This window comes from Aureobasidium pullulans, assembly GCF_000721785.1.
Source record: "Aureobasidium pullulans EXF-150 unplaced genomic scaffold scaffold_4, whole genome shotgun sequence".
Lineage (NCBI taxonomy): Eukaryota > Fungi > Ascomycota > Dothideomycetes > Dothideales > Saccotheciaceae > Aureobasidium > Aureobasidium pullulans.
The window spans coordinates 556,131-570,210 of NW_021941024.1; the positions used below are offsets into that span (position 1 = coordinate 556,131).

Here is a 14,080-nt window from a genome sequence, read left to right on the forward strand (position 1 = left end):
ATAACGTGCTGCGGGTGTTTGGAAAGAGGTACATGGGGAAGTTGGTATAGCGCATGACACATGTGAGTTAACAAACAGGGGCACAAACATAACAAGAATCGAGCTCTCAGGCTGGAGAGGGGCCTGGCAAGGCAGCCATCCAAAGGCGCGATGTTTTCGGATTCGATGCATTTGTCCAAGGAGATGAATGAATAATGCTTTTTGCTTAGATATAAGGCCACGGTGGTATCAAGAAGCCTATTTACTCAACTCTTGCAGTTGAGGTAGATCCCAAAGGGGGCGTTCTACCAGTACTGCCTCTGGTTGCTCGTCTGCCTCCGATGCCTCGCCCATGGCAACCATTCCTAATATCGGTCTGTATCGGTATGTACACCACCACTTTCTTCGGCCTGTCGTGGCAAGAGCGCCATTTGTGCCTTCATTCATGTCTGCCTCGGCGTCATCGCGACGAAGAGGGCCCACTGCGTCTTCTAAAGCATCCTCATCATCCAGGTCTTGCTCGTGAGTGCCATCGATGGTCTCAACGGCTTTGCCGTCCACGATGCGACGGATCTCATCTACAACGCCCTTGGTCTCGCCACTTGCGGTCTTGTCACCGGCGCCGCCCATACCCTTGGCCTTCTTACGGTTCTCTGCAAGCTTGCCCCATTTGTTGCTCTCGCGACGCTTGCGTTTCTTGCTGGGCGTGTTTTGAGCAGCGACATCGTCCTCGCCATCCTCCAAGGCTTCTTCCAGTACGCTAGAAGGCTCGTAATCTTGCGACAGGTCCAGCATGCCAACCCAGTTGGCACCGTACAGCCAGGCACGGGCACGGGCATCGTTGACGTCCCATACAACACCCATGGCGCGATCTTTGATGGTCTGGAACTCGGCAGGAAGAACAGCTGTGGGGTTTCTACGCGACCAGTCTGTCAAGCGTCCGCTCAGGACGTCGAATGTGTAGACTTGATGGTGGGAGGTCACGATGAAAAGAGGTGATTTGGTAGAAGGAAGAGCATGCGAGTGGGGGTGGGGGTTGTTTCGAGTAGGGTGAACGCCAGGGTTGCCGTTGACTGTAGGCTCTTCTTGTTGAGCTGGTGTTAATGGTTGGAAAGAGAGAACGAGAGGCGCAGAGTCGAGCTTAGGCAAAAGGCTACCAGATGGATTGTCCGTCCAGTGTTGACCATAGAAGACGGTAGTCTCATCCTCATCGTCGCTATCACTGTCGTCAGAGTCGGCGCCCTTGTCAGATCCAGATGCAGACTTCGTGGTAGTATCCATAGCAGGGGCCGTGGAGTCGTAGCGACCCTCGAGTACCCAGCTGTCGAGATAACCGGAAAGATCGCTTGCGACCAGAACGGCGCTATCGGGCGAGAAAGCTAGTCTGTTGATAGTACGCTCGTACTTCTTGAGGCCAGTCTGGATGGTGACCTTGCGAGTCTGACGTTCCAACTCGACATTTGCATCCAAGAAGGTGGGTTTGTCCGAATCATCCTCTACTCTTGCAAGACAAACCTCGCTTTGCGGCGTCACTGCTGCTAACCAACGTCCATCGGGCGAGAAAGTAATCAGGCGAGCTCCGCTCTCGCCGATAGTCTCAGGCGCGGCAATCTTGCGTACTCGGAGGCGTTCGGAGCTTTCGTCTTCGGTACGAGAGAGGTGGAAGAGCTTCACGGAGCTGGTGGTGGACGCAGCGAGAAGTGAGGCATCCGGGGAGATGGCGACAGAAGTGATGGTTTCGGTCGAGTCGATTCGAATGCGAGTGAGAAGCTTTCGTGTGCCTTCGGGGACAGGGATGCGCTCGTGGTTCTGCTTGTACATGCGCCAGATGTTTATTGTGCTCTCGGCCCAGCTTACAAGCACGCGTTGTTGCGGACATGAAGCCAGAACAGGGTTCTGGGGCAGACCTGGAAGTCTTCGGTGGTTCTCCTTGTTGAAGTTGCGGAGGGGAATAACGAATGGCGTAGTGTCGAGGCCTACTAGAGATTAGCATAGTACAAGATGAAGCGGATCAGTGCAACGCACCTCCTGACAGAACGACACTCATGTGCTTGGAGTCGTAGACAGCCATAGCCTTGATGTCGCCCTCGTGCATACGGCGGTGACTGGTCTTGGCCCATCTTCTCTTGTCTCCCTCTTTACCACCAAGCTTGAAGACAGCGATGCGACCATCCATGCCACCGGAGAAGACGGTAGTGCCATCTGTGCTGCTAACAAGATCGAGACAGTCCGAATCGTGGCCGTGTACGCTTTGCGAGAGAGTGTACGTTCTTCCGTCCCAGAACTTAAGCTGGCCGTTGGAGTCACCCGAGACGATGTCACCATTGGGTAAGCATTTGACCTTCCAGACCAAGATGTCGCGAGGAGCGCCAGGAACACCTGCGCCCAGGCTGAGGTTGCGCAAAAGAGAGCCGTTACGCGCGTCGTAGATGCGGATGGTGCTGTCGGTGAAGCCTGCAACGACCGTGTCTCTGTCCTTCCATGTCACGCTCATGCATCGAGTCTTGCGACTGCCGCCACGAGCCAAGAAGCGCTTAAACACAAGGTCGTTGTCCTCGGTTGAAAGAATGGCCAGAGTACCATCGCCTGTTCCTGCGACCAGGTTCTGGCCGCGGAACTCGTCGTCGCGCGAAGTCTTCGTCTGACGCCAGCGCGGTTGGGCGGCAAAGCACCAGACCTCACTGAAGTTTCCAGTTGACGAGCGTAGCTCCTTTCCTGTCGTCAAGTCCCATTCCGTCACAGCAGCGGTCGAGCCGATGCTGAAGAGACGCAGCTGGCCAAGAATTGTGTGTCCCTCATAGTCCGTATCGTCCGGCTCTTGTATCCATGCCAAAGCATCTACGCTTCTCTTGTTTCCTCCTGTGAAAACAGACTCTTGCACCCAGTTTCCTTTGTCGGCGCTCCAGATTTCTATATCTCCGTTTGCACGTCCAAGTGCGAGCTTCAGCGCAGGTCTAGGATCCGTAAGGTTTTTGTCGCTTGACCGGGAGAATGAAAGCGCGTTGATTGCTGATGACGGGAACGCCACAAATCGAGAGCGGTGAATATCCATAATGCACGAAGAATCGAAATTAGTGTATTCTTCAAGTAGACATTACTTCTGTTGAACAATGAGTGGTTGTCAGTGTCAAAAAAACAGAAATAATCCGCGACCAAGAATTTGCTTTGCTCGGACTTTGGAAGAAAAGGCCGATGCTTGAAAGAATCTCGACAAGAATTTGGCTTCGGACTTTGCAAGACGACAGCCTTGGCGCTCTTTTCTCGTTGCGACTCTTCGAATTATTTATCAATTGATATTTACCTTTCCATTCTGCGGTTGATTCCCTGCTCGGCTCTGCGTTAGGGCTCTTTGCAGATGATCAAAGTACGTCTACTTGAGATCAACTCGAACTGGCAAGTAGTGACTGTTGTAGCATGAATTACATCGGGTCCCGGTGACAGCACTGGCCTTCAGTAAGGATTATCTGTTTGCAGGAGAAGGCCCTGTCCTGAGAATCCACCAGCGTCATGACAACAATCTGCTCGAGACAGTCAAAATCTTCGCTTCTCAAGCCATTCATGGGATAGCTATCTATTATGATGGCATTGTTGTCTGGGGTGGTCGTTTGGTGGCACTCTATACCTTCACCTCGGATGGCACTTCCACACTCGAATTCGTCTCCTCTCTGGAAGCAACGGACTGGATCCTTGACATTGCCATCTCTCCAGAGCTATCTGGGAATAAAAGGAAAGCTGCTTTGATCACTGCTCACAACGCACTTCTTCTGCTCGATTTGGGCGATTCAAACACTGGTTTGCAGGAATTGACATCGAATTCCAAGTGCATTCTCTACTCGGCCCATGTACACTGGACTGACGACGAGCACATTCTTATTGCCTCGGGAACAGTCTTTGGCGACATTATTCTGTGGTCTTGCTTCTTACAAACGCACGGTGCACCTTCTTCAGTACTCCATCATGTGTTGATCGGTCATGAAGGGTCTATCTTCGGGGTCCAAATCTTCGAAGTTCCGACTGACCAAGTTCACGAAGGTCGTGAGGGTCCATCACGTTTACTCGCTAGCTGTAGCGACGATCGTACGGTTCGGGTCTGGGATATTTCATACCTGCCGGAGACTGCTACAGATCCACAAGCCGCTGCAGATCTGACATCGGCTCGAGAGACTGGTTTTGGTGCTAACGTTGCAGATGTGTTACCAGGAAACGCATCTGGAGGAAAATGCATCGCCAAAGCTTGGGGTCACGCCTCCAGGATATGGGGCGTGAAGTTCATTCCGTCTCCAACTTCTAGCACGATTTCCTATGTCGTTTCCTTTGGCGAAGACACCACCCATCAATTCTGGAGTCTGAAGGAGACAGCGCCTGATGAGTTCTCATTAACACACCATGGAGGTTCTTGCCTACATTCTGGCAAGAACATCTGGTCCTGGGCAATCCACCAGATATCTCCAGAACACGTTGTCGTTGCCAGTGGTGGCGCTGACGGTAGTGTTGCGATTGAACCGAAGTCTGTGCCTTTTACGAACCAATTCGATCATACTCAGAGCTGGTCTATCCAGGACCTTGGGTCGCTATGTCCCGAGCAGTCAACATCTGGACGACCAGATATGCTGCGAAGCTATGCTTTCCTCGGCAAGACAGACCTATTGGTCACTACCAATGCAGGCAATATATTGTTGTTAACTCAGGATGAGCAGCGCCAGCCTGTAACAGAATGGATTTGCAACGAGCCAAAGCTTCGCGGATACTCCGTCGTCACCAGCATACCAACCCTATCAATTGCTTTCTTGGCCGGAATGGATGGCTCGGTCATGCTGTATGATGGTAGCGAGATTAAGCAGTTGGTGAAGTCAACCAGGAAAACGGCAGCTTTGTTCGCTCAAGACTTGACGTCCCTGAACACCGCTCATCACCAAGTTGGTCTCTTAATTGCCAACGTCGAGGCCAAAACGGCTCTCTTCTCACGCTTCGATCTGAGCGGTTCCGAAGATAGTCCTCGAACGACTGAAAACCTTTTGACTTGGCGACTGACATTGCCCAAAGGTTTCGTCACTACTAGCTTCCTTACTATCAATCTCGATTCAGAAGGCAGCATGATGCTTGTTGTTGGCTCCCGAAGTGGCTCAATATCCATCTTTCTCATCAAAGAAGGTGGGATAATTGAAGATGATATAACACACCACTGTCTGCTCGACCGAGCCCATGGCACCGACTCTGTTACTGACCTCGCTTGGTTCGCTGAACCGGGTTCAACCTCTAATGGCGGTCACATCTTCTCAGTTGGCAAAGATGGAACTTATGCTATACACCGGCTATCAAGGTCAGACTCGAGTATCGGTCTCCGACTTATCAGCCAGACTACTCTGCCACTAGGCACAAACATTGAAGGATTATACATCGATGGGATTACTGGTCACCTCTTGGTTTGGGGCTTCCACAGTCGGCGGTTTATCGTGTTTGATGCGACTGACGAGACCGAGATCATGAGCATCGATTGTGGAGGAGCGAACAGGATCTGGAAATTTGAACCCGAGAGCGGGCTACAAGGCGGCCACTTCGTTTGGACCCAGGCCTCTCAGCTTTGCCTCTTTTCGCAGATTCAGCAGCCCACCAAGGTATTGAACAAAGGCAATCACGGCCGCGAAATCAAGTCGGTGGCTGTTGCTCCTAAGAACCCCATAAATGTCGGCATACTGTTCGCAACCGGTTCGGAGGACACGGATATCAAGCTTTTCACTTACCAGAATGAGGGTAAAGTGCCCCACTTCCACTGTTTGAAAACACTGCGAAAACACAACACTGGTATTCGGCAGCTGGAGTGGTCATCTGATGGGCACTACCTCTTCAGTAGTGGTGGGTTCGAGGAATTCTTCGTTTGGAGAGTGGAGACGGCACCTCTAGTCGAGCTTGGTGTAGTCTGCGAGTCGGTATATCCTACCGAGAGCGACTTGCCTGATCTCAGAATCATGAGCTTCTCCTGCGTAGAAGAAGGTGACAACTTTATCATCACCATGGTTCGCTCGGACTCTACTTTGCGAGTAAGATTTTCTGCATCGTGTTGTTCTTGTACTCAACTAACATAAGCAGATGTATCGATACAGCCCTGGTCAAGAGAATCATTGGAGTATCTTGATGGTTGGCAACTACTTGACGTCTTGTCTCACACAATGTCTGCACATACAGCGTGACAATGGGGCACAATCGCTTATCACAGCTGGTACTGATGGGCATGTTGCTTTCTTTTCCTTGGAGGCCGACTCGACTTTCGCTACTCCCGAACCAAGCGCTTTGAGGTGGTCGTCTCGCTCCATAATCCACCAGAACACAATTCATTCGATGAGATTGCATTGGTTTGACAACAGGACATGTCTGTTACTCACAGGAGGTGATGACAACGCCGTCGCATTCAGCATCTGTGCCTGGCATCCGGCTCAATGTACGCCACAAGTCAGCACAGTGATTATCCCGCGTGCGCATGCGGCTGCTGTAACTGGCGTCGAGATTCTAGCCTCTTCCACCGCCAATCTACTTACCGTTGCTACAACCAGTATCGACCAGCGTCTCAAACTCTGGGAGGTGCAGTATGACTCTTCACTGCCAGTGGTAGACGGCCTCTCCATCAAGCGGAGAGGCACTTATTCTACGGCTGTCGCAGATGTTTCCGATCTCGCGGCTCTAGACTCGTCTTCGCTCATTGTCTGCGGAGTAGGCATGGACGTATGGATTCACAGCGGTTGAGAAAGGGTGCATAGCATTCATTGACAGGGATCGGCAGTTGAGGATGCGTGGCCTACCGCTTTCATCTCAAACCAACTTGGTTACGGACGAAGAGGAGACGATCAGGAATACAACGTGCAAGGCGACCTGCATGAGGAGGCTCCTGGTTGGCTGGGATGCGGGGTCCCCGGTTTTAGCCCCACAGGACGTGGGGCCAGAGTGTCTATCAACTGCATCACCTCCGCATACTCATACCTAGCGATAACGAGAATCCTTAGAGGAAGAAAGCTTAGTGCGAGATGGAGTGGATATATGTAGACGATTTTGCCGGTGCTTTATTCCGCCCATTTTGGCGTTTCCAGTAGTATTTTCTCAACTCCAAGCTCGAACACAATGGAAGGATCTTCGCAGCATCCACACCAACGGCATATCATTCACAGGTACATCCTGTAGCTTCTCGTTAATCGGCTCTCAATGCTCATGTTTCTGTAGCCATGCTCATGAGGAGGATCTGCCAGGGACTGTGAACCTCCAAGCTCTCGAGGGCGACGACACGGCATACGGACAGGCTCTTTACCCTGTACCTAGCGAGGATCCGAATGACCCGCTGCAATGGTCAAAATCGAAGAAGACCATGATTTTGATCATCGTCTCACTATACTCATTCCTCGGCAACAGCGCTCTGGTGGGACCTTCAGTCTACCTTGAGATTTACAGCAAGGAGTTTGGCATCTCTGTCACTGAGGCTTCAGGCCTGGTGTCTTATCCTAATCTGGTCTTTGGATTTGGTATGACTGTCTGATATCCTACCATTGGAATCCGTTACTCATAAGTTTATAGGTTCTCTGCTGCTTGTTCCTGCCTATCTCAAATTTGGCCGCAGACCTGTCATGTTGTTCTCTCTACTTCTGGTAAATACATTCTGACTTTCGACAACAAGTATATACTGATCAGTCCAGTTCGTCTTTGGTCTCCTCGGTGCATCACAAGCTACATCATACGGTGGTCTCATGGCTGCTCGTATTATTCACGCCTTTGGCTCTGGTGTTTGCGAAGCTCTGCCTGTTCAACTTGTGAACGACATCTTCTTCCTACACGAGCGAGGCAAGAGATTAGGATACTATACCGTATGTTTATGTTGGGGCTCAACAGGACCACTCTATGCCGGCTACATGCTCGCAGCAGGATACTCGTGGAGGCAAGTGCATTCCCTCCCCACTCCCGGTCGCTCCTTCTAAACATGCGATCAGACTCTACTTTTACGTTGAATTCGCTTTCGCATGCGCCTTGCTCATCATGGCTTTCATCTTCGTTGAAGAATCTGCCTACAAACGTATCGTTGTCTCAACATCATCTGCCGACTCCGAAGATAATGAAAAAGGTCACACCGAGCATGTCGAAGTCATCACCCTGGCACCAGCGAGAAGATCGTTCATCCAAACATTGAAGCCATGGAGTGGCATTGACCACGAAGCTGAATTCTTCATGACGATGCTTCGCTCTTTCTCCTATTTCTTGGTGCCTAGTGTCATGTGGGTTGTGACCAGCTTCGGTTTGTGCCTTCCCGCGTATTCGCATTCAAAGACGTGACTGACATCATGCGACGACAGGCATCTACATCGGTCTCGGCGCCCTGACCTTCAACTACACTTTCCCCATCAAGATTGTTGCGCCCCCGTACTCCTGGAACCCGAACAACAGCGGCCTGATCGCTCTGGCCAACATAATCGGCTACGCCCTTGCTGTCCCCTTCGCTTCCTCCTCCGACCGTATTGCAGCCTACCTCACAAAACGCAACAACAATATCCGAGAAGCGGAGATGAGACTGTGGGTCTTGCTTCCGGTTTGCCTTATCGCTCCTGCTGGCTTGATCCTTTATGGGTTCACGGCAGAAAGAAATTTACATTGGATAGGATACTTTGCCGGCGTGGCGATGACTGATTTCGTTAGTTATTTCTACTTTTCTTTCGTTCTTGCCTATGCTGTGGACTCTATGACTGCAAACACGGCGGAAATGCTTATTGCCATGAATCTGGGCAAACAAGCTATCTCCTTTGGTATGGGCATCTACCTGCTAGACTGGATCTTGGAACATGGGTACGCGAAGATTATCGGAGGCGCGTTTTGTGCTGTCTTGGCGGTGAACAATCTCGCCGTCCTGATCTTCTTGCCTTTTGGAAAGAAGACTAGAAGTGGTTTGTACAACAGTTGGTTGGGAGCTTTGCATAAGAAGACTAGCAAGGGTGTGGAAGTCGCATAGTGGGATGCCTTAAGTGTCAGAAGGTTATGGTCTTTGCTTTGCTATGTCGAGTCGACTTACAGCACCAATCAATAAGGAACATGGTTCCAACATGAATGTGGTCATCCGCAAGGACATTGCTGAGAACATCACATGTTTGAGCGTGGCCTCAGTGAGTGTAGACAGAGGCAAACTGCAATGTTGCTGCAACAGCGTAGGAGGTACTCACCAAGGCAGAAATGTTTCCTTCATCGATCATAGTTCTCAAAGCATGTACTCAGCTCATCGTGAGAGGAGTTGCTCAGTCGTACAGCAAGAAATCTCGTTGCCGCCCTCAGAAATGCTTGTTTCGGGAGCAACCCTGGAGTCGGCTCCACAGACTCATGGATCAGAGGTTATACAAGAGAGCATAAGTTTATGTGATTTATGATAGTTGTGCAGATAAGATCGCTATCAGGCCTCTGATTGGCCAACGCCCTGCATAAAATAATGACGAGGCTCGTTCTCGCGTCTGATTAATGAGATAACGCTGCGTTCCACGTGGTTCCACCTTCCTCCGTAGACCTTCAATGATCTTCTCGATACCAATCAGTCGACCTAAATTCCACAAGCCATGTCTGATAGAGCTGCCAAAAGGCGACGGGTGTCTGAGCCAGACAGCTCGCCGTCGCCACAGCGAAATATCAAGATCGATGGAAGTAGCCCGACTGAAATGCTTGCTATCCTGGCCAACACTGACGAGAGTGTTACGTCGGAACCTGCTAGCGATCTGAACGTCGCCGACAGCATCATTGCGCAATCCGTAAACGTCAACGATATGATCCTTGATGAGAGCACGACTCCTGTGGAAACTGCGGCTCCGGCGTTGCCTCCTCCAAGTGGCTTTGCATCCGACTATACAGCAACCTTGATCGTTGCGTCTTTCCCCTCATCCGTTAAGATGAGCTCTTTGCTTCCTTCCTTACCACACCGAGAATTGCTACTGAAAGCTTTCCTTGAGCATGTCCATCCAGTCACGAAGATTGCACAACGATTGGTTGTGGAAAGATTATTCAGGGCGCCTCCCTATTATTTGGATGTCAACCCGTTACTTGCACCAATGTTGTTTTCTTACCTTCTTGTGGCTGTCTCGTCAATCAGGCATTTTTCGGACTTTGAGAGCCAGTATGGCGCCTCGTGGGGGACTCTTCTCATGAAATACGAGGAGGCCACGCGGACTGCTTTGGCTAGAGCGGATTTTATGCGATCAGACAGCATAAGGATTCTGGAAGCGTTGGTTTTCTATCTCGTAAGTCCATCTCAACCGACGGTCTCAGACATAGCGCGCATTGATTCCATTGTGTAGTTGGGTGTTCGGCGACGTTATCCTCCAGAGGCAATATGGCCTCTGACTAACATTGCAGTCAGATTCGGGCAACGCCTGGATCTCCACAAAGACGGGTCAACTCTCAATGTTCCACCTGTCGAGAGCGAAATGAGAAGATGTCTTTGGTGGCAGATTATACTCATCGATACTCAGGCCGGCCAATTGTGCGGTCAGGACCTCTTGATGAGTTCGCTGCTGTCAGACTTTGACACGGAAGAGCCGAGGAACATAGACGATGACGATCTTGTACCCGAATCTCTCGGTACACCAGTAGAGCGTGAGCATTTAGGCGAGATGACCTTCTGTCAGATGCAGTATCATTTCGCAAACTTCTTGCGAGACAAGGATACCGGCCGCAAGCTATTCGATTCTGACAGATCCCTTGCCTCGAAGCTCATGATTGTCAGCATCTACAAGACCGAGTGCGACGACAGATACCCTACAGCGACGTTGGACTCGGATCCCCTGTACCTGCTAGCCTTTGTCAATGCGTGCAATGCGCAGTACAGATTGGATCATATCATCAATCACGAAAGCATACGCAAGGGGGGCGAGGACAACGAATTCACGAAGAAGCAAAGAGAGTGTGTATGGTCGGCTTCTCAGCACAGGATTCACACCTACATCAACACATACGACATCACGGACAAATACATGTGGTACGTCGACAATTATCTTCCACTCGACGCTCTCATATTCTCGCTCTTCGAATCCACGCAATTTCCTCGTCAGAGTGCGAATATGCACAAGGAATGGCACAAAATCGACCAACTGCTAACAGGCAATCCGGATCTAATGATGCACCCCCGTAATCCATTTTCCAAAGAGATTGTGAAGCTCGCAGATATCGCTTGGAAGCAACGTGAGCGCGAGCTCAATAGACAGCAGGAAGTTCTAGCTCGTCGTTTCAGACCAATGTTCTTGCAACCACTGCAAATCAGTATGGCGGATATATGGTCACAGGGCGATACCGAGGATGCCGACACCCTCGCTCAACGAGTACGAGATAGTGCAATGACTGCCACCGCGGCTGAGGATAACCGATTGCGCATTGAATCGACGCGGCAGGAGGAAAAAATAGAAGCCGGTGCTGCGCACAGTTGGCATTATTGGGACAAGCTGTTGTGCAAGAATAGGCTGGTACCCTTTCTGCATCAACAGATGATTACATTTACACCCTGGATATAGCTGTCTCGATGGAGCGAGTTGACTACCGTATGATTAGCATAAACATCGTCAAGAACTGACATGCACAACAGCACTTAGACAACTATGGAATAAGCAGTATTGGCCATTTATGAAACGTAAAGTCTTGATATGCATACACACGACAGCCATCGCATCTTTGCTTCCTTGTTCGATTATCCCATGTATCTGTTTGTCTCCATCTGTCTCTAAACAATACTTTGGGAAGCCATGTGTGATCATCTCGCTGTCAACGAAGATCTTCGAGGACACGCTCTTATCCATCTGTAAATTGGCCAGGTACGGAATGGACATCAAGATTTGTGTTTTCTCTATCAATCTCGGACGAACAGAAAACATGGATGTTTGGCATTAATTGTAACAGACTTTATCATCAGAGTTTAGAAGGGTATGATACGCTGATCAGAGGTATACGTACGAAGAAGCTCGACCTTTAAGGTCAACCTTACTAGATAGGAGTCCTGCCGAAAGAGAGGGGAGCAATCAAAAGTGTGGATTTTCAATAGATCTGATGCACAGTAACCTATCGGTTCAACTTATGTGTGTTATATCGTGCTAATTCTACTGTTCTGAACGGATCAATTCTATTTGACGAAATCTCCCAATTCGATGTTAGGGATGATGTAAGGTTGCACATCATTTCTGTGCATAGTTCTCTGCTCATAAGCATATGCGAGGCCAACCAAAGTAGCTTCATCAAACTTCCTGCCCATGAAGGATAAACCGAACGGGACCTTGGGCCCGGTCTCGACCAAGGTGTTTCTTCTGTTGTATGTGACATTCCAATCGGCAGGGTAGAAGCCCATAGGAACGGTGATGACAGGGCTACCGACTAGAGCAGGGATGCCAGGGGAGAGTTGAGTAGGCAGGAGGACAGCAGAGACGTTCTCGCGGTCCAAGGCGCCGAGGATACCGCCTTCACCGCCATAGTAAAGGTTTGCCTGGTAAGCAGCCCAGAAACGAGGGTCGGTGTTGTTCCAGCCCTGATTGTCGAGTGCGTCGTCCCAGACAGCGGTATCGCGATCGGGCCAGTCTTCGGCAGTGAAGTTGTGGGTGAAATCTCTGACGTCCTGGAGGTCGGTGACGTTGTTAGGGTTGTAGCTGAGCTCCGAGAGGTAGGTGGCGAGGTTAGTGAGGAAGTCTGCGTTGAGAACGAGGGTTTCGTTGTTGTCTTGGACGTATTCGGGGAAGGCGGTGAAATTGGCGTCAACGATGGTGGCGCCGGCACGTTCGATCAGGGCAACGGACTCCATAAAGGCGGTCATGACGGGTTCGTCGATGGGGCCATAGATGTCGATGACGTTCCAAGCAACTCCGATGCGCTTCCCGGCCAGAGCGGAGTAGTCGCAGGCTGCAACATAGTCGGGAATGCTGCCGTTGTTAGGAATGGCCAGAGTATAGTTATCATTAGGGTCAACACCGGCGATGGCCTGAAGCAGATAGGCGGCGTCCTTTACGGATCTCGCCATAGGTCCGACAGTGTCCTGATGCTCGGAGATGGGAATGACAAGGTATCTGCTGGTAAGTCCAACGGTAGGCTTTATACCAACAAGGTTGTTGACGTCTGAGGGAGAAAGGATGGATCCAGAGGTCTGGTGCAAGTCAGTATATCATATCAATGTTGGATCAAGCCCCAACGCACCTCAGAGCCAAGAGCGGAAAGAGCAAGACCGATAGAGGAGGAAACACCAGAGCCACTGGAAGAGCCACTGGGATCTTGGTGAGGATAGTAAGCAGCCTCTGTTTGGCCGCCATATGCAGACCATCCGTTGGTAGAGTTGTTTGAGCGGAAGTTGGCCCATTGCGAAAGGTTGGTCTTGCCGAGGATGATGGCGCCAGCTTTTCTCAGCTTAGTAGCCAATGTAGAGTCAATAGGAACCTTTGCACCGAGCAGGGCAAAAGATCCAGCTGTGTCTTGTCAGAATCTTATCCTGTTTGTTCATAGCTAATCACTTAACTCACCTGTGTTGTTCATCTGATCGGCAGTAGCGATGTTGTTCTTGATGAGGATTGGCAGTCCATGGAGCGGTCCCAAAATTGTGCCATTTGCTCGCATGGCATCCAGCTCTGCAGCAATGGCCAGAGCATCAGGGTTGATCTCAGTCACCATATGCAAAGTACTGTTGACTTCCATGATTCTGGCAGAGTATGCCTTGACCAGGTCGACACTGGTGAAACGACCAGCCTCAAGTCCGGTGGCGAGGTCTTCAGTCGTGACATTGATGAGTGAAGGAAAGTCCCCAAGACCCGTGGAAGTGTTGGTGTATGGGGTCACCAGGCCAGTCACAGCACCGACCAGAGCAACACCCACCGACAATGAGCTGAAGAAACGCATGGTTCGTGAAATGCGCACGTCAAGGATGAAGTTTAGCGATAGACAAACAGCGAATGAGGATACCAGAAGCAGAAGAAGGTACCACCAAAAGCCACGAGCGAAGTCGTGATAGCAAGGAGGCCTGGTGATCAGCAGTAGCAGTCTTCCATATTTGTAGTCTGCCAGATCAGTTATGCTCAACACTGCCCACCTAGATAATGTCGATAACGTAAATCGTGGTGCTTCTTCCGTGCCGTGG

General features: G+C 50.6%; 5 protein-coding genes across 5 annotated transcripts; 3 read left to right on the plus strand and 2 right to left on the minus strand.

Annotated features, from left to right (window-relative positions):
- Nucleotides 1–237: 237 nt before the first annotated feature.
- M438DRAFT_372578 (WD40 repeat-like protein) lies at nucleotides 238–3,031 on the minus strand (the record flags this gene model as incomplete). The annotated part of the gene is made up of 2 exons (XM_029908356.1): nucleotides 238–1,955; nucleotides 2,005–3,031. 2 exons carry the CDS (start codon nucleotides 3,029–3,031, stop codon nucleotides 238–240), a joined length of 2,745 nt encoding a protein of 914 aa, XP_029763177.1.
- A 237-nt stretch (nucleotides 3,032–3,268) lies between these two features.
- M438DRAFT_363126 (WD40 repeat-like protein) lies at nucleotides 3,269–7,136 on the plus strand. Its single transcript, XM_029907631.1, has 3 exons — nucleotides 3,269–3,343; nucleotides 3,393–6,017; nucleotides 6,067–7,136. The coding sequence occupies exons 1-3, from the start codon at nucleotides 3,335–3,337 to the stop codon at nucleotides 6,715–6,717; spliced, it is 3,285 nt and encodes a 1,094-aa protein (XP_029763178.1). The 5' UTR covers nucleotides 3,269–3,334; the 3' UTR covers nucleotides 6,718–7,136.
- M438DRAFT_372579 (MFS general substrate transporter) lies at nucleotides 7,090–8,956 on the plus strand (the record flags this gene model as incomplete). The annotated part of the gene is made up of 6 exons (XM_029908357.1): nucleotides 7,090–7,136; nucleotides 7,189–7,484; nucleotides 7,537–7,607; nucleotides 7,656–7,894; nucleotides 7,947–8,248; nucleotides 8,307–8,956. 6 exons carry the CDS (start codon nucleotides 7,090–7,092, stop codon nucleotides 8,954–8,956), a joined length of 1,605 nt encoding a protein of 534 aa, XP_029763179.1.
- A 553-nt stretch (nucleotides 8,957–9,509) lies between these two features.
- Nucleotides 9,510–11,628, plus strand: M438DRAFT_403576 (uncharacterized protein). The gene is made up of 2 exons (XM_029909664.1): nucleotides 9,510–10,223; nucleotides 10,281–11,628. Exons 1-2 carry the CDS (start codon nucleotides 9,549–9,551, stop codon nucleotides 11,487–11,489), a joined length of 1,884 nt encoding a protein of 627 aa, XP_029763180.1. The 5' UTR covers nucleotides 9,510–9,548; the 3' UTR covers nucleotides 11,490–11,628.
- A 463-nt stretch (nucleotides 11,629–12,091) lies between these two features.
- M438DRAFT_353055 (amidase) lies at nucleotides 12,092–13,842 on the minus strand (the record flags this gene model as incomplete). Its single annotated transcript, XM_029906837.1, has 3 exons — nucleotides 12,092–13,099; nucleotides 13,150–13,415; nucleotides 13,470–13,842. 3 exons carry the CDS (start codon nucleotides 13,840–13,842, stop codon nucleotides 12,092–12,094), a joined length of 1,647 nt encoding a protein of 548 aa, XP_029763181.1.
- Between the last annotated feature and the right edge of the window lie 238 nt (nucleotides 13,843–14,080).